Source organism: Pagrus pagrus (genome assembly GCF_965226575.1).
Source record: "Pagrus pagrus genome assembly, chromosome: 18".
NCBI classification, from domain to species: domain Eukaryota; kingdom Metazoa; phylum Chordata; class Actinopteri; order Spariformes; family Sparidae; genus Pagrus; species Pagrus pagrus.
Window position 1 is genome coordinate 16,983,039 of NC_140202.1, and position 23,246 is coordinate 17,006,284.

A 23,246-nucleotide genomic window follows, 5' to 3' on the forward strand; every position below is an offset into this window, starting at 1 on the left:
TTTGAAAGAAGCCGGAAACAGAGCCGTCTCCCCCACTCCTCCGGCATACATCGTGTTAATAGTATTTACATTAAACTGAACTTGTCGGCATCTTGTCGAATTAAGCTAATTAAACATATAGAAAACACTTTGTGTATTAAATGTATGTAAACTAGTTCACAAGGTTGCACTTTTGCGCTGATTAATTCGAAGCGGAACTTTTGAAAGAAGCCTGTTTGCGTGGGAACAATTTGAGCCGAACACTACCTCACTCAGGCTGATGCAAGTTAAAAGAGTGAGCTGTCAGCTGTGTGTGAAGACAACTGTACGTATGCCGGCTAGTCACTGTATTTATCATGAATTATATAAGCGACTCAATTATTAAAATCCATTTCATTTAGATTATTTAATCATTTATGGAATACGGCAGCGTGAGGTAACTGTAGGGGCAGTATCGGGCGATTAGCTAGCTCAATAGCTCTACCAAGTTAGCAGTGTTCACATATGGGAGTCTTCTCAGCTCATGTGTAAGGAGATACAGCAATGCTAGAGCAGATAAAGCCTCAGTAATTATGTTAACTTGATACTAGAAGCTATTCAAAGCATGTAACGTTCACTTGTGTTATAAATTGGGTAATTAATTACGTTTAACTTCTTTATTACAACTACCTAGCCAGTGTGAAGAAGATGACAGACTGTCAGGCAGACGGGGAAGGAGCCAAGTGTCCAATGGAGCTCTACGAGAAACTGACAGAGCAAGGAGACCAAGTCAGGGTCTTGAAAACAGCTAAAGCTGACAAAGTAAGTGTCTCTAAGCTACCATGTGAAAACAGTTAGTTTTGATTTTATTGCCCAGGTTTTGAGATTTCTGCCACTTCCCTATTATAATGTGGTGCATGTAATTTTGTTTGTAGGGCTTACAGTAGAGGAATTCCTTTATACCATGGTAGTTACCCATTTAATATCTCTGGGTTTATTGGACTATTTTGAGTAGGGATGCACAATAATATTGGCACATCATTGTAATCAGCTGATAAAGGCTCTCAAATGCAATATCAGCAACAGCCCTAAATAAATATATCTGCTGATAAAATGATGCTTTAATAATGTGTGTGAACCATTGACAAAGAAGTTTTCTTTTTCTATCTAGTGAAAGTGTACATTTTGAAAAGAACTGAATGTCTTCATCTGCCAGTGGGCCATCAACACAGAGAATGAAAATGAGTTGGAAAATATCGGTGTATCGGATTTAAGCCAATATCCAATATCTTGCATCCCTAATTGTGAGCGAGGTTGAAAGTTTTACGGTCAGATTAGATTTTGAGAGCCAAAAACAGATGTTCCTGTGTACTCATTTTGTTTTCTCCAGAAAATGAATTATATAATACTTTATGTCAATATTGTGATGTAAAGATATATATACTGTGATATCAATACAGCCCGGCCCTAGCTTGCAGCAGTGAAAAGTGATGTTTAAAAAAGGTCAACAACAACACTTTGTCTCTGGATAAACAATAGAACATGCTGTCAGCAGTTTTTATTGGTACTTTAAAATATAAAGAGAATATCCTTTACAGTACTACTTGATTCTGTTGGGATTCAGCTGCATTTATCTCTGTGTGTTATCTGACAGCAGTATTTGGGTTCCTCAGGCTGAAATTGAAACTGCTGTGAAGTTGCTGCTAAAGTTGAAAGTGGACTACAAACAAATGACAGGTCAGGACTACAAGGCAGGCTGTCCGCCCTCAGAAAACTCTGTTGCCCCTGACAACGGGCCAGCAGCAGATGGCGCTGATGAAGACACAGTTGACCCGTGGAACGTTTCCACCACCAACGCCAAGGGAGTGGATTATGACAAACTCATAGGTACGATTCAAATGAGCTTCAAGTGTGGCCCTGACTTAAAGAGCGATACAGCAACGGAATAATTTTGTCATGTCTGTCCTCAGTGAGGTTTGGCAGCAATAAAATTGATCAAGAACTGGTGGACAGAATAGAAAAAGTTGCTGGACAGAAGCCTCATCGCTTTCTACGAAGAGGAATCTTCTTTTCACACAGGTCAGCAGTTCAGGAGTTAAAAATGATTATTCAGCGTGATGTCTTCATGTTTTCCGTTACTTAATTCCTGATTTCTAGTGTATGAGTGTTTATCTGTAGTCATTCATTAATCCTGAATCTCAAGGGAAGTTAGTCAGCAATAAAATATCCACTCTGAACCTTTGACCTAGCCCTCATCTTGAGATTTTTGAGTAAATATGATGAGAAGGTGAGCGTTAATGCGAGGATGATAATAAATCACTTTCCTCTTATCGCTGTTTCTTCCAGAGATATGCAGCAGGTACTGGATGCATATGAGAAGAACAAGTCCTTCTACCTTTACACTGGCAGAGGCCCGTCCTCGGAGGCCATGCACGTCGGTCACCTCATCCCCTTCATCTTCACCAAGTGAGTTCTTCCCTCTGTAATGTTTTACTACCAAAGAGCTGTCTGATGTTACTACTTTTACAATGATTCCAACTCATTACTGACACATACTTCCTCGTTGCAGATGGTTGCAGGATGTGTTTGACATCCCACTGGTGATCCAGTTGACTGACGATGAGAAGTACCTGTGGAAGGATCTAACACTGGAAGACTGCCATCGCTTCGCTGTGGAAAATGCTAAGGACATCATTGCCTGTGGCTTTGATGTCAACAAGACTTTCATCTTCTCTGACCTCGACTACATGGGGTAAAAAATGACAAAATACAACCTTTATTGTCCTGTCTTGCGGACTATACTGCCGAGGCTTCCAAGGATGCATTAGAGGGGGAAAATGTATCGTATTTGTTCTAATAACCTGAGTCAGACTAAACTGTCTAATTTGGTAATTTAAATTGTGTTCTGCAGTGCATCCCCTGAGTTCTACAGGAATGTGGTAAAGATCCAGAAACATGTGACATTCAACCAGGTCAAAGGCATCTTTGGATTTACAGACAGCGACTGCATTGGTAAGACAACTGAAAAAGCTTGAGTAATGTAAAAAGAAAAACATCCATTCCTTGATCAACCATTTAACATACTCACTTACCGTTTAATTGTCTTCTGATGAATAATTTGCTTTGTACATGTTGTGCTTTCAAATTGCTTCCATAGTCAAAACAGCAGGTGAAAAAGTACTGATGTTTTCTTATGAAATGTTTTGATGTGCCAAATGTTTCAATATAATCTTTTGTAGGGCTGCCTGATACGACCAAAATCTCACAAAATATACTGTAGGTCATTTCATATCCAGATAATGAATTATTATTATTATGGTTATAGTTTTCTGGTCCATGTCAGATAGACGTTTTTCTATTGTCCCACCATATTAATCATCATATTGCACAGCCCTAACACTGTGTCTGTTGTTTATTGCGTTATTTCCTGATTCTGAAGTGTAACTGTGTGAATACCTTGACGGTCCTTTATGGTGTTTATTATTTGTTATCTATCCAGGAAAGATCAGCTTCCCAGCCATCCAGGCGGCACCGTCCTTCAGTAATTCTTTCCCACAGATCTTTGGAAGCAGAAAGGATATACAGTGTCTCATCCCCTGCGCCATAGACCAGGTCTGGATGTCATTACAGTAACAAATAACAAAACTACACATCAACGTCATATTTTACAATGACGTGTTCATATCTGTGATTTTTCTCATCCAGGACCCATACTTCAGGATGACCCGTGATGTGGCTCCAAGGATCGGCTATCCCAAACCAGCCCTGCTGCACTCCACCTTCTTCCCAGCCCTGCAGGGGGCGCAGACCAAGATGAGCGCCAGTGATGCCAACTCCTCCATCTTCCTCACAGACACACCCAAGCAGATCAAAAACAAGGTGCTGCTAAAGCTAGTTATCACACTCACTAGTCTATGATTTTTGGCTGACTGGTCTGACCTATAATTATTATTATTCACAGGTCAACAAACATGCATTTTCTGGAGGAAAAGACACAGTGGAAGAGCACAGGAAGTATGGTGGGAACCCAGACGTAGACGTCTCCTTCATGTACTTAACCTTCTTCCTGGAAGATGATGAACAGCTGGAGAAGATCAAACAGGTGAGAGTGTGGAGATCAGAGGAAAAATATGTATCATCCAAACTTTATTTCCTTTGTTAATCACATTCTTTACTCTGTTCTCTTTTTCTTACTCTTTGACTTTCATACAACTTTCTGTATCTTTCCTTGAACCCTTATCTTGTGCTCTGTTTATCATTCTTCTCTGCTTCCTTATCGTCCTCTTCAACTTCCCTCCCTTCCGCTCCCACACATTAAATCTCGTCTCTGCAGGACTACGCAAGTGGAGCTTTGCTAACGGGAGAACTGAAGAAGATGCTGATTGAGACTCTGCAGCCAATGATTGCCCAGCATCAAGAGCGACGCAAACAAGTCACAGACGAGACCGTCAAGCAGTTCATGACACCCAGGCCTTTAAATTTTAAATTGTAGCCTTCTTGAGCAACTGAGATATCAACGTTTATCATGTCACTAGGCAAAATGCAGGAAAAACTAATTAATCCATCTTTTTCCATTGAAGATTATTGTAATATGTAAAGGGAAGACGGACAGTTTCTCATTCAGTTTGCGTCAGGACTGGAGAAAAACTTGAACTGTAAATGAGTGGAGCGATGATGTGCATCATTGCCCAAGCCTTCGTGCTAATTGTCATGCTACATGTAAGCTTCACGCTGCGCCAAGTGTAAACATTTGTCCTCATCACGTGTTTGTGTTTGCAGCGCCGCCCTGCTCCTCACCCTGGAATCAGCTCAGGATGAATGACGATTAAAACGGAGTACAAATGTTTATTGTTGCAAAAATCTGTTTAGTGACCAACAACAACACAGCTACACATCCACTTTGAAAACTGTTGATTAAGAAGTCTGAAGAAGAATTATATTTGATCTCTCATCCTCCTTCCTGTCATATCTTGAGCTGTTCTATCAATAAAGCCATATAAAGGCCAAAACAATACTTTAAAAAAAAGAATAATATTTGATAAACTTTATATCAAGACATTTTCACATTAGTATGAAATACAAACTTATATTATAACATTACAACTATCTATCTTCATGACAACATATTAACTTATTTTTATCACATAAGATACTTTCACGATACGATTTATGTTATAACAATAAGTTGTCTTGTTATAATGTGAAATGTTGCACATTATAACATGCTAACTTATTGTTATAAAACATTTAATGAAGAGTATTGCTGGCACATCAGAAGAGAAAGGGTTCACTAGCGTGTTAGAGCATGAACATTTTATTGTCATAACAAAATGTTTTTCATGTTACAACAACATAGAAATGAATCACTTTGTAACAAGAAACTTCTCTTGTGTTAACAATGTATTTACGTTGTTATAATGTGAAAAACCTTTTGTTATAACAATACATTTCATGTTATGATGTGCTGTACATTGCAATACAATGCATTGCAATTTATTGTATTGCACCACACTGCACAGGTGTGTGATGTGTCCTGAACTTGGGAAAACAATACATGGCTTCCTGATCACCCTCTGTAAGTAGACTACCCTGTAGTTGAACACACATGCTGATGTTCAGTGTTGGGGGCAACCCTTACTAATAATATTTAAGGAATATATCACTACAGTTATATCACGTAACGTGTTACAATCCATGTTACCGACCAAAGTGAAGTGTTTATTTAGCTTTTTTTAAGAATCCATCCACACCAACATGACCATAATGATGATGATGAAGCCTAATCCCCCGAGTGCACTTTAAATTACAGTCCTGAATCACATATGCCCATTTATTCCTGGTTCTGTGGACTAAAATAAAAAGAGACTATTGTCTTGTCATGTCATTATAGGCTACATTATAGAAGCTATAGGTCTGTTGTGTTTTTATATGACTGAGCCTTCAACTAAAGATATTTATTCCTATCTCATAATATACAGTGTTGGGCAACTTACTTTCAAAATGGATGTATTACAAATTACTAGTTACCTTTATTTTTTAAAGTTGTTACAATATTACTGTCTGCGTAGAGTAATAAATTACTTATTACACTACTTTACACTCAGAACTCAGAATTCCTCCGAGTCAATAGGAGGACTCCGGACACTTTGTTTCTCAAATAATGTGCAATAACCCATATTTCAACTGTAGGATTATTTATTACACTGTATATATATTTCTAGTAGAATGTACATTTCTTATATTTTTATTCCATTTTTATTATTCTTGCTTATATATAGTTTTTATTTTTCTGCATATTTCTAAGACTTTGAATGGGAGCAGCTGTAACGTATCGATTTCTGATTCTGATTTTTAGTTACTTTTAATAAAATGCCCAAATACAAATAACCTCTATAGGACAATGAAATAACCTTGATCTTTTTTAAATAAAGGGATGGCCTTGGACACAGGGATCACAGTCTGATATATCATGAGATAGGAATACATAGTTTTGTAATTGTAGGCTTGTAGTAACAACTATTGTAACGTAATTGATTACTTTTTAAAAAAATGAAGGTAACTAGTAATATGTAATCTATTGCATTTAGAAAGTAACACTGCTGATGATAACACTGTTGACTCTGACGAGGAGGAGCAGCAATGTTAAAAACTCCAGGCTTCAGTTTCATTGAGCTCCCAGCAGCCAATGAGGTTGAGGGGCGGACAGTGTGCAGGGGAGTTGTCCGCCTCTGTCTCATCCCATTGGGCTGTCTTGAAAAAGGGCAAACACGCTTCTTCTTCTTCTCCTCTACGTTGAACCCCAGCCTATTCACACGGCACCGAAATAGAAATAGGTTTGGCAGAAAGAGCGCGCCTGGTAGTGTGAGTGAGGACACATCAGCAAAAAAAAAAAAAAAAAAAAAAAAAGTCTGCCAGAGTTTCAATCAGTTTCCGAGTCGCTTCCGCTCGCTCAGCATCAGCAGCGTCCGAAAGCTAAAGAGGAGACTGTAAAGAGAGAGCTATCCTGCTTGGCTGCACACCAAGCCGGGGCTTGTAAACATTACCAAGTTTAGACAGATTTCCGAAATATTCACCACAAAGTTCCCACTCCAGGGTTGTGAACTCAGTAGTCAGCCACACAAGGTAGCTTTGACATTTGTTTTTAAACGTCACATTCTTGAGGGAATGGCATTGGACTTCGCCGCGGGCTGCATCGGAGGTAAGTTCCACTAGTTAGCTGGTGTTGATGTTAGCTAGCCACGTTAGCTGGGTTAACAGGTTTGAGCTAACGGCTAGCATTAGCATTAGCCGTTTACATTATTTTGTGTCTTCCAGCGTGCACAGTCTCCATGTGTGAAGTTTGTGGTTTGTCCTCAGCTGCCACGTATGAGAAGCAGTATAAACAAACAGAAATGACACATGAGAGACTGAAATTTCTAAAAAATTAGCAGTGGTATTTCAATTTTTTTTGTGTGTGTGTGGAAAAAGTGTGAAAGTACCGGATGTAACGCTGAGTTAGTCAAGTTTCATTCCATACCTGTAGCTCACACACAGGCAGTGGTGTTTATATTCAGTGTTGTCATTCATGATACAGCTATTTGTGTGAATTAAACCCCCTCACGTCCAGCTAACATCCAAATCCAAATATTGCATGCAAGTTATGTCTTGCAGCGCTATGGCATTCCCACAAGATGTGGCATTATCGGGTTTCTTTCCTGATTATTATCAATTTCCTCCATTCTGCATTGTGAAATAGCCTTCATCATTCCTTCTTAGGGAGTAACCCTCTAGAGAAAATGTGTATCAAGCGAGTTCATGCCTGTTTTTTGTCCCTCGCAGTCTGTGTTTCTAGCAAAAATCCCCTCGCTTTAAACCTTTGGGAATCTTGTCAGCTGTTTTGTCTTTGCACAAGGTCAGGTCTTCCCAAACAAGGGCCCTAGATAGTCTCAATATAGAGCGACACAGGCCCTGATGTGATAAAAGTTGTGTTGTATTCACTTTAAACTGAGAGATAGAGGATGAATTTTCATTTTGATTAAGCAGATCTTTGTATAGCATGGCAAGCACTCTCTAGACCCCAGTTTTTTCTCATTCGACTGGTATATCTCTAGACACCAGGTGCACAAACAAAGTCTGAATTGTGCTCATCGTAGTCACAGATTCCTGTAAAACTTCTCTGGTTTCACTGCAACACTGCTATGGACTGTTTTTAGTCATTCAATGATTCATACATGTCAAATCTGGGTTTCGCTAATGCAAGACATTGTTGTGTAACTGGTAAACCATAAGCTCGGGATAAGCATTGCAATATGCTTGGAAGAACATCCCTCCAGTAGAGCTACAACACCGTTAATAAGTGAATGATTTATTGAAAAGCTTTCTGTTTTCCACTATTTGTTTTCAGCATTAGTACATTCTGTAATAACAAATAACAGATTTGTCAGGTTAATCATCACAGAAAAGGTAAGCGTGCATAGGTTGTCAGGTCATGGGCAACGTTGTAGAAGTGTAGGATAGGTGGCAGAGACTGAACATAAAATCTGTCTGTCACATCATTTTACAATGGAGTTTAAGTGTGTGATGATGATTCAGTACCTCTTGGCCAATACGTCCTAGTATGACATGGTCAGAAGTTACTGTTGTGTAATGATTTTTAGGCTCATTGGCATAAGTCAAGGACAGGCCGCTGTCGAGCGTTCGTCACAGCTGATTACTTTGTCTCAGGGGGATGGGCTGTTTGCTCTTCCGAGATGAGCCACCTGATCAGGAACCACTTTCTTTCCCGAAATCAAACCATATTTGAAGTGCGTCATTGTAATCGACCAATAATATGGCTACGTTGCAATCATACCATTTAGCTTTAGGTGTGCATCGCTGTAGTGCAGAGAAGACACTGAGATAAGTCAAGAATGTTTTTTTTTATGTGAATTTTAAATCCCATCTGTTGTTTTTCAGGTGCTGCTGGTGTTTTGGTGGGACATCCATTTGACACTGTGAAGGTGGGTGTCTGTTGCATTCTCGTCACTATTTACTCATATTAGGCAATGACATGATCCAGTTATCTGCTGTGAAGATGTTGTAAGTCAAACCACTCTGTAGGCAGTCTGACTTTGAATCCAAGTAACCTACAGTTACACAGTCATTCCTCAATGGGAATTGAGCAAGAGGCATGATTACAGTTTGTCAGGCTATTAACTTGGTAGATCAGGATTTCTGTTCAACCTGTATTTTGTCATTTCCAAACAAATCATCAAGAGAGTAACATATAGTAAAAGACATAACTTGAGCTACTTTATTTTGTTGTCCCCCACCAAACAAGTTGGACATATTGTTCTGTCAAAGTTTAGAACAAAGAGGTGGAGTCGCTTCCTTTTTAGATTTTATCATAGACTATTTAGGGACATTGGTTTCAGTTACAGTCATATTGCTTAATAACTCTGGTGCTTCCTAATCTTATACAGTCATTGTTTTTCAACTAACCGCAAAGTTGCAAGAAGTGTCATAGGCACTGAATTTAGTTAGCTTGTCTATAGGGCTTAGTCTTTTTTTGTCCACAGCCTAAAGATATCAAGTTTATTCTATCATAGAGGACTAAAGAAACAAAAAAAATATCATTTGAGAAGCTAAAATCCAATAATTTGGATATTTTTTCTTTATAAGAACAACTTAAAATGATTAAGTTATTATTAAAATAGTTGGTGATTAATTTAGTTGATGAAAACATTGATTAATGGACTACATGTTGCAGCCTTTTTGCAGTACCACCTTGGCTTAAAGCTCCTTAAAGGTCCAGTGTGAAGGATTTAGGGGAGTGTAGTTAAAGAAATGGAATATAATATTCATAATTGTATTTCCATGAGTGTATAATCACCTAAAACTAAGAGTTATTGTGTTTTTGTTACCTTAGAATGAGCCTTTTATATCCACAGAAGGAGCCATGTCCACCATGTTTATATAGTAGCCCAGAACGGACAAAACAAACAGTTGCACGAGGGCCTCACCTCTAGATGCCTCTAAATCCTAAACTGTGGACCTTTTTTAAAGGCAAAATTAAAAAACAAACAAATAGACAACAAGGGTAAGAGCAAGGAAGTTTTAAATGTGGCACACAATTGTTTGAAATTTCAGCCTCTATGAAAGTACATACTGAGATGGTGAATGGTTTGGTTGTAGCTCTTTTGTACCTTGCTTTTAATGTCATGTCTCCCTGAGCTGGTGTCTGGTGGGGGGCTGTCTTTAACAGCAGCAGTGTCACTGTGTTGTAGATGAGAGAGAGAAATAAACAACCTCTCCATGGAAATGTGACCTAGTAAGTATGGTCAAGGTCTTTTTATCCCTCTTACCCAATGTCTTGTCTTGAGCTATAGAAATATAAACCCCAGAAGACATTTTGTTTTTTGTACAACCTATTTTTTTTTCTTCCTTATGTTACACCCTATATACATCCTTTTGTACCCTGAAAAGATTTTAAAGCACTGTTGCCTGCTTGTTTCCCTTTAAACATGTATTACAATATGTGGTCTGTAGTTATTGTTGACTCTAACATGAGGTCTGTCGTCCACAGGTGAGGCTTCAAGTTCAAAATGTGGACAAACCTCTGTACCGCGGGACATTTCACTGCTTCCAGTCAATCATACGGCAGGAGTCGGTAAGCTTCTGTTTATTCTATGAATGCCTTTTGATGTTTTACCACTTTTTATAGCTAATTTTTCTTAGACTGCTGTCGAGTAATTTGTGTAGCTTTCACCATGTGCTGCTCAATGTGCCAACGTGGAGACTGGTCACTGCGCTCATCGAAGTGTACAGTTACAGTCCCATCTCTATAAACACAGGCATGAGCCAGCATGTTCCTAACATGGGGTGTTAGGGGTGAAAGTGGGGAGTGGTTGCGTCGGTTATTCAGGGTCAGTGAGGACCTTAGTCCTGCATGAGCTAAATAAAGCTGTGGACGTCGTGCCATTTGAGCTAGGGTTGAGTATGCTCGGTCTCAGTGAGTCTCTCATAGCTGTAGAAGATGATTTGACTGTACATGTTTTTGTTTTACATTTTTCAGCATTCCAGCAATGCGTCTGATAGTGTCAAGGCTTTAAAGCTCGACATGTCAAGTTCAAACTTCCGTGTTTCACTGTTTTGTTTATAACTTCAGTATCTGTTGCTCTCTGTTACAACAGTCTTTCCAAAGACAAAGAGTAAAAAGACATTTTTTGAACAATTTAAGGGGTGTTGTTGAAGCTGATTTTACAAGATTATCATATCAAAATCAACTCTATATCAGAATTCAAAACAAAATGTGAGTTGACTTTATTGTTGCACCAATTTGTGTGCATTAATTACTATTTTGTGAGCACAAAATGCTGGCAGTATAAATCCTCAGATGTAGCATCAAAATGATGACAAGGGTACTGAGGGGACAAGGAGAATTAGAATCAGTTATATTAATTTTAGATAATAAATTAAAACAACGTGATGTAGATATTTGTATCTTGTGTGATTCACCCTATTACAAGTCACTATAACTTTAAAATTATTTTGAAGCTATGTTGCTTTAAGTTTTTTTTTTTAGGACACATCTTTTTTAGGCCACAAAATTAACACAATGAGCTAAATTTGAATAAATTCAAGGGAGTAATTTAATAATTAAAGGGCACAAATGATCATTTCTAGGAAATAATACTAATTTATGTTCATAAATGATCAAATGATCACCTACTGAGCTGACCTGAGATTGTGATACAACACAATGCTGTTCCTTCAGTAATTTCAGAAATCTTTGTGTCTGCAGATGTTAGGTCTCTACAAAGGCATCGGCTCTCCGATGTTGGGCCTGACCTTCATCAATGCCATAGTTTTTGGTGTCCAGGGTAATGCCATGCGCAAACTTGGCAGGGACACGCCTCTAAACCAGTTCCTGGCTGGAGCCTCTGCTGGAGCCATCCAGTGTGTCATTTGCTGCCCGATGGAGCTGGCCAAGACACGGATGCAGCTGCAAGGAACCGGAGAGAAGAAGTCTAAGAGGAAGGTTTATAAGAACTCTGTGGACTGTCTGGTGAGAATCTACAATAAGGAGGGAATCCGAGGTATCAATCGCGGCATGGTGACCACCTTGGTGCGCGAGACCCCTGGTTTTGGTGTGTACTTTCTCACTTATGACACGTTGACACGCTCCCTGGGCTGTGAGCCAGAGGACCCGTACATGATCCCCAAGCTGCTGTTTGCTGGTGGAATGTCTGGCATTGCTTCCTGGCTCTCCACCTATCCTGTGGATGTGATCAAATCGCGTCTCCAGGCGGACGGGGTTGGTGGCGTCAACCAGTACAGTGGCATTATGGACTGTGTCCGACAGAGCGTAAAGAAGGAGGGGTGGAGGGTGTTCACACGAGGGCTCACGTCCACTTTGCTCCGTGCATTTCCAGTGAATGCTACCACATTTGCCACTGTGACTCTATTTTTAATTTACATGCGTGAAGGAGAAGAGTGTAGCATTCAGAACTCCGAGCCACAGTCTGTACAGCTGCAGCCTCTGCAGCCACAGGCGCAGTCGACCAGCATGCAAGCTATTGTGCAGCAGTGAGCATTACACATCTATAATGCTTCATGCTGGTCTTTAATCTGGTGTTCATAATGAGAAAAGCGAAGTGATCCTTCAGTGACCACATGTAGTATTTAAATAATATATATTTTAAGATAAAAGCTGCACTTGTAAATAGGGTCTGTTTTTAAAAGGTTTTGTACAAATTTCTTTTTAGTTTTAACTACTTGAGGAAGCTTGACGGTTACAAGAGTTACTGTAACATACTGTACAGTGACAGTTACAGATGTTCCCATCCCCACTGCTCGACATGTCTAGAGTATTAAGTAAGTCCAAAACGTTTGGAATACTTGAGAACATCAACGCATTTTTACTGCTCCTTTTTTGCAAAGTTTCATACGTGAACTGAATGCGATTTTAAAGAATTAATTTATTAATTTATGCGGTTAACCAATCCATATTTTCTCTGTGATGTCCAGGCCAATACAAAGAAGGCCCTGTAGGTGTAAATGTACACTGTGTGCACAATTACCATTATATTAGTTGTATTTTTAAGGATTAATTTTATTATTGAGCAACTACAGTGCTCTTAGTCAATCCAAAATGTTAATAAACCTCAAACCTGAATATTTAAGAAAGTAAAATGTAGGTTTTGGCTTTCTTAGGAGAATATCTATGTGTGCACAATCATTGGGCAAATGTTAGTGTGCAAAATTATTATGCAACTAAATGAAAAACGAAAAGTTTCCCATCTCACTTGTTTATTTTCATCTGTGTACGTGAGATTAATAAACAAAGAACAAGTCCAAAGAAGGGACCACAAGATCTCAATAGGATTTAGGTCCGGTGAGGAAGGGGGCCATGTCATTATTCTTTCATCTTTAAAGCTCTTACTGGCTAGCCACGCCGTGGAGTACTTCGATGCATGCGATGGAGCATTGTCCTGCATAAAAATCATGGTCTTCTTGAAAGATGCAGACTTTTTCCTGTACCACTGCTTGAAGAAAGTGTATTCTAAAAACTGGCTGTAGGTTTGGGAGTTGAGTTCAAGTCCATCTTCAACCCAAAAAGGTCCAACTAGCTCATCGTTAATAATACCAGCCCATTCCAGTACCCCACCTCCACCTTGCTGGTGTCTGAGTCAAAGTGGAGCTCTGTGCCCGTTACTGATCCAGCCACAGGCCCATCCATCTGGTCCGTCAAGAGTCACTTTCATCTCATCAGTCCATAAAATCTTTGAAAAATCTGTCTTCAGATATTTCTTGGCCCAGTCTTGACATTTCAACTTATGTGTCTTGTTCAGTGGTGGTCGGATTTCAGCCTTCCTTAGGCCACACCCTCCCTCATTAGACAAAGACACACCACCTGATATGCTTAAATCCAATAAGCATTCCAGTTTATACAGCTTGGAGTTGGAAAATATGCATAATAATGATGATATGGTCAAAATACTGACTTGCCTAATAATTGTGCACACACCGTATGTGTACATGCTTCTTCTTCTACGTGTACGTTTATGTACATATTGTTGTTCTTTATTCAGAGGTTATAATTATGTATGCAGTTAAACTACAATTTTTGAATGCTGTCTGAGGTTTTAATTAAGTGTGAGGTTGTAATTCAGTACTTTAATAATCTGCTTTGGATTCTGTAGTTTATAATCTAATATTACAGGCTTTAGTCCATTGCCGTATGAACCAAAAACGGTTTAGACACAAAAAATACATCTTATTTCCTTAAAAATGTTTAATTATAGGCCCTAAAACCAAATCTGATCCAATTGAATCTTTTAGTTTTGGTCACTGTAGAGTAGAGAAGGCACCTTATACTATGGTATTAGGCACATGTAAGGTCCAAAATATTTTTAAAATCAGATTTTATATTTTGCATTTCCCACTAATACAAGATTGTTACAGTGTCAAGCAAAACTGGTGGTTTTATAAAAGTCAAAACGCCTAAAAACAACAGATTTCGGTTAACTTTAAACCTTTGGACAAACTGGTTAGGACACGCTCTGCTTCCCTCTCAACATTAACCCAGACAGTCAGTATGAGACGGAGCACACCGTAACCTTTTTTTTAAACCTTTGGAAAAACTGGTTAGGACACGTTCTGCTTCCCTCTCAGCATTAACCCAGACAGTCAGTATGAGACGGAGCACACAGTTTCACACTGACTGCTGCACTTTACCCAGTTAACAGCTTATCAAGTTAACATGGCTCACGTTTTGCAGGTTTAAAGGGAAACTATAACTGCAGGTGAAACCTGTATCATACAAGCTTGACCTATCGCTTTTCGTCAAATGTAAAAGGCACACATCTTCACGTCTACACCTGCAGTCCTGAACGGATGCTGCTGTTACTTTTCTTATCACCGAGTGGCCGATTGGGACTGCACGGTCCAAAGTGCAGTCTGATACAGCTTTGGTGTTGCCCAAAGACAAAATGATGTAAATACTGTGAATTTGGTGGCTTTTGTTTTCATGTCATCCTTTTAAAGGTGTATGAAATCTCTCCAAGCTTTAGATTTACTTTAATTACAGTGCTGCATTTTTCTGTTTCAAGACTTCTGTTCAATATTTTGTAAATTGTCTAACTGTACCAGTGGGTGTTATATATCTTAGTGAAAGGGCTGCTTTAACTGTTGCTTTATGTTCTGTTCTTGTTTGTGTATATCTTGCTCCAAAGCAGCATGCACACTGTGTACTTCTTTGAGAGAATGGTGAAATAAATGCCACATTTTTTTCTCATGTTTTCTGAAAGACAGTTCTTGCTACAGCTGTTAACACAATATGGATATTAGGTATTTAAAGATGTTTGATATTTATGATTTTCACCACTTTAATTTGGCAGACCCCCCCACAACCCAAACAAGGTAAATGGAGGATGAATAGATTAATTTTAAAGGTGCAATATATCACTTTTTAGCCACAGTTTTGATTATTTAGTACTTTATTCTGTGCCCTTTTTGCTCGCACTCCACCCTAACTCAAAATACAAGCCTGTTGTGCTTGAATGTTTACAAACACATGACTTTAAAGCCCATTCAAAACTGATTTCAGCTGTTGAACTGCCATTCCTTGTATCAAGACTCCTATCGCTGTTAATAGGTCTGTAAAAAGTTGCATAGTGCACCTCTTAAAGTGAGTCAAGAGAGATCAAAGACTGTCCTCTAGTGGTTATATATGGGTACCACAGGTTTTTCTTACATTATGGGGCTTGACAGACTATTTCAAATCTTCCAAGGGAAACACTTAAATACTTGACACAGTAATGTACAAAAATAGCACTGTTTATTCAAGAAATCTGACACCATATTTATCTCTTTCAGTAGTGCTGTAAACGAATGTACTCATTATTTTTTTGACAAAAACAATAAGTTATTTAAGTTTCCATCAAATAGAGATCACCATCTGACAGGATTAGTGTCAGCACAAAACATTTCTCACCCAAATAATTAAAAAAGAAAACATCATGAAACAAATAGTATGCTTTATATCAAGAAACCACTTGTATTATGTAACATTAACTTGGTTGAGCAGAGTTCCCCTTCAACTAGAAGGCTGCACCGATGTCCTCGGGCTCTTCTCTCATGGAGAGATCAAATAGATCAGTTACTGCACAGTATTTTAACAGTCCCTGGTGAGACTGAAAACAAAGACATGCAGCAAAAAGGGCAGGAGAAGTACAGATATATCAGTCAGAAAGAGTAAGTAGTGCAGGAATACAAAGCATGACAGTAGAAACAGATCACAGATCTGCTAGCTGTTTTTTGCTGCTTTTGGAGTGTTCATGAGGAAGGAGTCACAGGAGTAGCGCAGGAAGCGGTAGATCTCCTCCGCTCTGGATCGACTCATACTGCCTCCCTTCTGTACGTCTTCAATGGAGCTGCAGGAGGAACAAAACAGCATGAAAGGAGATTATGCACTGTTATACTGTTCTTTTTTTCCACAATACACACACACACACACACACACACACACACACACACACACACACACACACACACACACACACACACACACACACACACACACACACACACACACACACACACACACACACACACACACACACACACACACACTTCCTTTACCTGTTTATGAGTTGAGCAATTGACCTGAAGTTGTGGCTCATGCTGAGGGCGTGGACGTAGTTGACTGAGGGCAGGCTCAGGTACAGCTGCAGCGCCTGCTGCCTGTGCTGCCCTTTGACCTCCAGCGGTACAGTGATGCCCTGACCTTTACGCTGCTCCAGCCGCGCCAGGTCTGCCAGCAAGCCGGCGCTCTCTTCGGGGTTGTTGCTCCACAGCAAGCGCACACCGGTCCGCACAAGTGCTGTCAGAGTGCTGTCATAGTAACGCGTGCGCTGGAAGGGACGTGACGCCTCGCCTGTGACGGAGACGGGAAACATGTCATCTCACATAGTTAATCAAATTGTTGTGTAAACTATGAAGTTTCTGATTATTTTCTTGATCAATCGATTAATTGATAGGCCTATAAAATATAAGAAAATAGTTAACTTTAACAAATTTAATGTAGATTCAGACAATCTTCACATTTGAGAGGCTGGAATATTAAAACGACTATGACCAAATCAACATTTGAATCCATACGGATTAATTTTCTGTCCATCAAGCAATCCATTCAAGGTCTCATGAGATTTCCATGTCTTTTTGGATCATAAATCAGGTGTAGGTGCTTAATAAATACTGTGAAAGTTTTAAAATGCTCAGTCGACAGGGGAATTCACACGGCCTGTTTTCAGAAACTGTGCCTTTAAATTAGTTGTCAGGACTTCCGTAGGGTTGTGATGTCACAACTACACAGTCACAGCCCTCAGCATGGCCGCGGTTGCAAAAACCTTTAATTCACAAATTCTTTCACCAAAAACTTGTATTGTTTATTTATGTAACTCAAACCTTATTTGAATCTGGGTTAAAATGCAGTCATCAGACTGACCTGGCTTGGTCCGATCCTTCTCCACGATCAGACAAACGCGCTCATACAACCCCTGCAAGCTGTTCACTCTCTCAGCCAATCGCTTCCGGTTCTGCATAGCGGCCAAATCCGATTGGCTGTGCCTCTCCACTGCCATGCGGTTGCTGACGATGAAGTAGCTGGCGTCCAGCGAGCAGATGTGGACGGTGGCTGCGTGGCGCTGACGCAGGCTGGTCATCAGCTCCACTCCGCTGCTGATGCAGCGACTGTCGACCAGGATGCGAATGGGTGCGGACGTTGCAGGTGACTCGTTGACTGACGAATCCTGCACAGTGGACTTCTGAGGCACAGAGGAGGTGGCAGAGAAAGCCTGGAGAAAGCAAAACAAAACCTCAGTATAGTTTAAGTGATCATGTATCTTACTTTAACACATACTGTAGGGCCCTATCGGCACGTGTCATCATGTTTGCTCATACCTGGGGTGGCTTCTTGGAGGATAACAGCAACTCTGATTTTTCAAAGTCTAGTTCATCAGAGAGAAGATGCTGATTTTCTAACCTCTGGCGACACCTGCAGGAGAAAGAAAACACTGCTCTAGTGGTTGTTGAATGTTTGTGTTTGTGAGCTACCACATGAGAACTTCTTTACCTCTCTTTTTGCTTGTCCTCAGTCACTGAGCATCTCTGCGCCTTGCTCAGCAGTGAGACCTTGGATGCTATGGTTGAAGATGCGGAGGAGGGTTTCTGCTGTTCCTTTGGCCACAAGGGGGCAGCAACACTACTTTCTGCTATGAGACTTCTCTTCTTACTCACTTCCTCTGTCTCCTCCTCACTGGAATCATTAATGCGAATGACACGGGAGCGCTTGTGTTTCACTCCTCCTCTCTGCTCTGGCGGAGCTTCAGCTGCACTCTTAGCTCCGGCTCTTGCTTTGTGCAGGAAAACACGCCGCCTGGTGGCGTACTGCCTCTTCCCGTCCACATACGAGGCCTCGGGCATGAGCTCAATGTCTTCGGCCTCCTCCTCGCTGCTCTCTGGCTCCTCCACCTCACTGCCCACCACAAAACTGTCCTCTGCATATGTTTCATCCATCTCAGGCACCTGGGATGAAAGTCAATTAGACTAACTAGTTTTTGAACGAACTTTTCTTTTGAAAGGAAAGGTGAGAATAAAATAAACAGTGTACCTGAGAAAATATGTCCATGTTGTGATGATTTCTGTAGGACATTTTAAACTTGCCCTGGACTGCAGGGCTTCTCACTGACTTCAGGTAAATACCATGCATCTCTGACTCTGACATAGAGAACAGACAGGAAGTGTAAATGTTACAGCACAATTTCTTCAGCTCAAACACTTCAATTCAGTCAATTACATTTGAAATAATCCACTGGAGGCACAATAAAGTCTTGGAAAATCATGTTGTACCGTTCAGTCCCTGTGAACAGTGCGTGTTGTCGACAACAAAGCCGTCAAGAGAATGATTCTGCTCGTCTCCATCCTCTTCATCAGATGACATGTCGGCCCCCTCGTCTTCTTCTGACAGCTCAGCTTCTTCATCCAGGAACTGACGCCCCGTTTGACGTACAGCATGCTGAGAAAGGAATGGTGGAAAATGTCAGGGTTGACAGATAATGATGGTGTCCGCACAACGACAGCTATTTACAGGCTTGACATTTTTGGGCAAAAGTTAAACTGATCGGAAATGTTTCATTGTTTTGAAAGAGACAAGCAGCAGCTAGGGTTTTGACACATCATTTCTGCCTACACAGGTGTCACTCATTGCATGCAGTAATCCAAACAGGAGAAATAAATGATAGGATTCAGATTCAAACCACAGTGTCCCTGTAGAGCCACCTGTTTCCTTACAAACCTTAGCTTTGACGTGTTGGACTCGTTGCTTCTCAGCTGCCGTAGTTCTGCGTGTGAACACTGACTCATTCTGGAAATCATCATCAGAGACAGCTTCGCCCTCCATTTCATCGGTCTGGAGACCAATGAGGAGGACAAATCAGTCAAAACCTACACTGTTAATGGACTGTGATGCTGCGTGTTATCAAGCCATTACAGAAAGATTGAATGCAGTAAAAGTATTCAAAAGGAAATTGGCTGTGTTGAATAGATTGACTCATGTGGGATACTTGACAGCTCATCAAGAAAATCTTACAGTATTAAGTGCAGCAACACGTTTCCTGTTCACAACCAGCGGGGAGTCCACATCACTGCAGATCTTTGACTGGCAGAGACAACACACGTTACATTTCACACACACATGCGATCTGTGTCTATACCTGTTACGTGTGTGTGTTATGTGATTCTGACATATGTTGTCGTAACGTGTTTTGCTAACACATTTCAGGAGCTAAAAATGCTTCCTAGCTGCTCGCAAGCCGGTTGCCATGACAACTGCAGGTGCCTTGGATGGAAATGATGGACGGTGGCAGCCCGAGAGCCGTCTGAATCAGATACCCAATTCGTAAGTCCTGGCTGTTGTTTTTGCGCCAAAGTGTGGTGCATTTGTAATGTATACAATATAAGAGGCCATCTTTTTACATACATCCCATTAAAGGGTAACTCCAGAAAGTTTACACATTGAAGTGTGTTTACTGGTCTTGGGGAGTATTGCGTCATCAGTGAAAAAGCAAGATCAAGCCTTTTGTGACTCCGGAGGATGCTGCATGTAATGTGATAAATTGCCTACAGTGATGTCACTCAGTTGCATTGTGGGTAATGTAGGCAATACTACTACTCCGGCAGGCATTCGCAGAGTTATGCGCTCTACTGGGTGCCATTCTAGTTTTTATCCTGTATTTACTCTTCTGCTTCTGTGCACTATTTGTACTGTTTACACATATAGAACAGAGGACTTGTATACATTGGTGGTTTGAAAATACTGTAAATACACCTACTTTTTTGCCCATGCTACTGTACAGGCTGTCCTGAACCATTCACCAGTCTATATTATTTACCTCTCACTTATTTGGTAGGTTGTTATAGTCCCCTTCCCTGGCTGTATGTCTATTTATGTTTAAGTACAATTAGAGCAATATCACCAGGCTTTGCTCACCATTTCTGGGGATGACAGCGGGTTGACCTTGTTCTGAAGTCTTCTTTTATGAACCACAACTTCATCCTCGCTGTCACTGATGCACTCCACTAAAAAGGATGACACGAACATAAAAAAAAAAATGCAGGGATCTGGAGCAGGGCACAACGAAGTAAGACATTTGAAGTTTATGAATCACATATCTTGAAGGCTAAACAAACCTGGATGAGGAGGTGACTCAGCCAAACAAACAGATGCCAGATGTGAGCTGTTTTCCACACCTGCCTCGGGGATAGGACCCTCTAGTCTTCTCCGCTCCAACCTGGACAGTAAAGACGGTGTCCGAGGCCCGCCGTAGCCAGGCATGAGCGTCCGTCTAACTCCTGGAGATGTGATCGGAGATGGGAGTGCACCACCTTTAGACATTAAAGGCGAAGGCTGAGTTTCTCTCTTTCTGTGCGCTGATAGCATCTGTGGCGTAGATAGCATTGATTCACTGGACTGCAGAGGAATTCTCGGTCTGTGGAAGCTGTTATAGGGAGTGGAAGAGTCGGATGTGGCCTGTTTTTTAATCTGCGGAGAGATCGACGTGCATGGGGCAGGAACATCCTCGTCTTCATCAGATTCCTCCAGTGAATAGCCAAGGTCAAAGTTGACAGAGAAGAAGTCATGGGAGGTGTCAAATGAGTCAGGGTTTTGTTGCATTGTGGGAGTTCTCCTTGAATTATCCGTTTCATGTTTATCTGTTGTTTCTGTGCGTGCATTATGTTTAGTCTCTGTAGTGCTTTGGCCGTTTGTGTCCTGAGGTGTCAGAGTTCTTTGCTTTGTGTGTGCTAAATCATCTGTGTTTAACGTACGTGTGCTGTCAGCTGTTGGGGTGTGCACATGTAAAGTGTTAGATGTCTTTTTTGTGCTATTAGAAAAGTCTCCCGCACGAGGAGAAGTCCTTGGTGTGACACCAGGAGTGGAGATGTCTGGGATGGTCACCTGCAGAAATGCTTCGTCATCCTCGAACAGATCCATGCTGTCGTCCACCTGATGGTCCATGTCATCTTTTACACTGCCGTCTGTCAAGTCTGGCTTTTCCTCATTCGTCACATCATCCCAATGACGATCTTTTTCCTCTGTCTTGCTCTCATTCTCACTTTTTATTTCCTCATCATCTGTCTCCTTGTTCTTATAACTTATGTTATGATTATCTTTCGCCTCATCTTCCGAGAAAACCTCATCCCAAGTCGGACTGTCTGCTCTTACGTCGGCGCTCTGCTGCTCCTCTGGGCGAGGCCAATCATGATAGATTTTACTGTCTTCTTTACCCATTGGAGGCTCATTGGAGTCCACCCACGTTGGGCTGGGACTGATTATCATTTCTTCGTTGTCGTCATCGTCGTCCACATCCAGGGTAAAGTTTACCAGGAATGGCTGATGAGGAGGAGTAGGAGGGAGTGACTGAGCAGCCGTGTAGGCCTCTAAATCTTCAATCTGTGATGGCGGAGATCGGGACAGGAGCTCCACCACATTGGCTAGGATGACCTTCAGACTTTCATCTCTTCCTGGGCAGAGTTTAGCACAGGAGGGAGGAGGTGATGAATCCCATTTAGGAAGGTAGAACATGGCCTGAAGTTCAACATCTTCATCTTCATCTACATCTCCATCAGTTTTTCTAATCAGCTGTGAAAGTCTGTCTAAGTTTACAGGCTCGTCGACTGCGTGTTCTGATTTACTGACATCCTCATTAATAAAGACACAGTTGTCATCCATGTCAGCTTCTGGGCAGTCATTGATTGAGGGACAAGGACATATCGCCTCAGGTCCCGGGTGATCTGTGACTTCATCATTAGATGCCTCGGTATGATGTGGAACAGGAAGTCTCAGGAAGAACGGCGTCTCCGCTTCTTCGTCGATGCATTCGGACAGCGTCGAGCGAGATGGTTTGGGTTTGCTGCCGGTGATTTTAGCGCAATTCTTGGTGCTCTTCTGTTTTTTCTGTCCCTTCTTCACGTGGCCATCCGCTTCGTGGAGGTAAGGAAGAAGCTCCTGCTCATAACGGCATTCACCCTAAACACAAACACAGACATACACAGAAGAGTTGTGTAAGAAAACATCCCCTCTGCCGGAAGGAGCTGTAATCAGCCTCTTGCCAACACATGTAACACCAAGGAAAGCAAATTCACCAGTCAAACAGCTTGTCAGTTCATGTAACATACAGTGATCTAATCAAGTGTTCTGTGAGGGGATGTCACATTGTAGCCAGGAATGGAACACATAAACAGTCCTCGTTTATTTGTTTGGTAACACTTCATCTAAGTGTCCAAGAAACTCTAAATCTAGTCTTTATGTGTAAGGGAGAATGGCTATTCTTGCAGTACTAAAGTAAAGCATATTAAGATCATAATTCATGTACAAGAACTTCCTTATTTACATTCAATACGCAGTAATGGGGAGGTTATTGAGGGAAAACTGTTAGTTAATCTCAGTAGTCGTAGAATATGGCCATGTAACATAAGGCATTAATAAGCGCTTCATAAATGCTTGATTGTATGTCATCAAAAGAGGCGTGGCTGTTGTAGAAGCTGCTTGTGACCAAGAGGTTACACCATAACTTAAATGTGAAAAGATGAGAAGTGCACAAAATGGTAGGCGGTCTCTTCGTTAGTCTAAATATATGCACATTCGCTGACCATTTTAACATGCTTCTCAAATGTTATGCTTTATTAAAACATCATGGAAAAAAGACAGACGTTGCTCCCCAAAATAATCATTTTAAAAGGCGTAAAACCACCATAAATCTGCCCAAAAT

At 40.9% G+C, this 23,246-nt stretch overlaps 3 protein-coding genes across 5 annotated transcripts in view; 2 read left to right on the forward strand and 1 right to left on the reverse strand.

Annotated features, from left to right (window-relative positions):
* The first annotated feature begins 199 nt into the window (after window positions 1-199).
* wars1 (tryptophanyl-tRNA synthetase 1) lies at window positions 200-4,804 on the forward strand. 2 transcript variants are annotated; one of them, XM_084380937.1, is made up of 11 exons: window positions 200-304; window positions 653-780; window positions 1,632-1,845; window positions 1,929-2,037; window positions 2,305-2,424; window positions 2,528-2,710; window positions 2,870-2,970; window positions 3,458-3,570; window positions 3,664-3,837; window positions 3,920-4,060; window positions 4,292-4,804. In XM_084380937.1, exons 2-11 carry the CDS (start codon window positions 667-669, stop codon window positions 4,448-4,450), a joined length of 1,428 nt encoding a protein of 475 aa, XP_084237063.1. In that variant the 5' UTR covers window positions 200-304; window positions 653-666; the 3' UTR covers window positions 4,451-4,804. The 2 variants fall into 2 exon arrangements, with proteins under 2 accessions (XP_084237063.1, XP_084237062.1); XM_084380936.1 differs by lacking the exon at window positions 200-304 and adding an exon at window positions 443-506.
* Window positions 4,805-6,743: 1,939 nt separating this feature from the next.
* slc25a29l (solute carrier family 25 member 29-like) lies at window positions 6,744-15,214 on the forward strand. Of its 2 annotated transcripts, XM_084381772.1 has the most exons (5): window positions 7,137-7,156; window positions 8,893-8,936; window positions 10,203-10,246; window positions 10,502-10,585; window positions 11,720-15,214. In XM_084381772.1, the coding sequence occupies exon 5, from the start codon at window positions 11,720-11,722 to the stop codon at window positions 12,506-12,508; it is 789 nt and encodes a 262-aa protein (XP_084237898.1). In that variant the 5' UTR covers window positions 7,137-7,156; window positions 8,893-8,936; window positions 10,203-10,246; window positions 10,502-10,585; the 3' UTR covers window positions 12,509-15,214. The 2 variants fall into 2 exon arrangements, with proteins under 2 accessions (XP_084237897.1, XP_084237898.1); XM_084381771.1 differs by lacking the exon at window positions 10,203-10,246 and having other exon boundaries at window positions 6,744-7,156.
* A 526-nt stretch (window positions 15,215-15,740) lies between these two features.
* Window positions 15,741-23,246, reverse strand: part of fancm (FA complementation group M) — a 37,887-nt gene continuing 30,381 nt past the window's right edge. The window contains exons 14-24 of the mRNA XM_084381395.1: window positions 20,668-22,504; window positions 20,468-20,556; window positions 19,568-19,636; window positions 19,274-19,387; window positions 18,829-18,994; window positions 18,590-18,696; window positions 18,053-18,504; window positions 17,881-17,974; window positions 17,426-17,774; window positions 16,561-16,855; window positions 15,741-16,352 (exon numbers count right to left, since the gene is read on the reverse strand). Coding sequence (XP_084237521.1) covers window positions 16,226-16,352; window positions 16,561-16,855; window positions 17,426-17,774; window positions 17,881-17,974; window positions 18,053-18,504; window positions 18,590-18,696; window positions 18,829-18,994; window positions 19,274-19,387; window positions 19,568-19,636; window positions 20,468-20,556; window positions 20,668-22,504 — 3,699 coding nt within the window. The 3' untranslated portion in view covers window positions 15,741-16,225. The remainder of the gene's footprint in view (window positions 16,353-16,560; window positions 16,856-17,425; window positions 17,775-17,880; window positions 17,975-18,052; window positions 18,505-18,589; window positions 18,697-18,828; window positions 18,995-19,273; window positions 19,388-19,567; window positions 19,637-20,467; window positions 20,557-20,667; window positions 22,505-23,246) is intronic.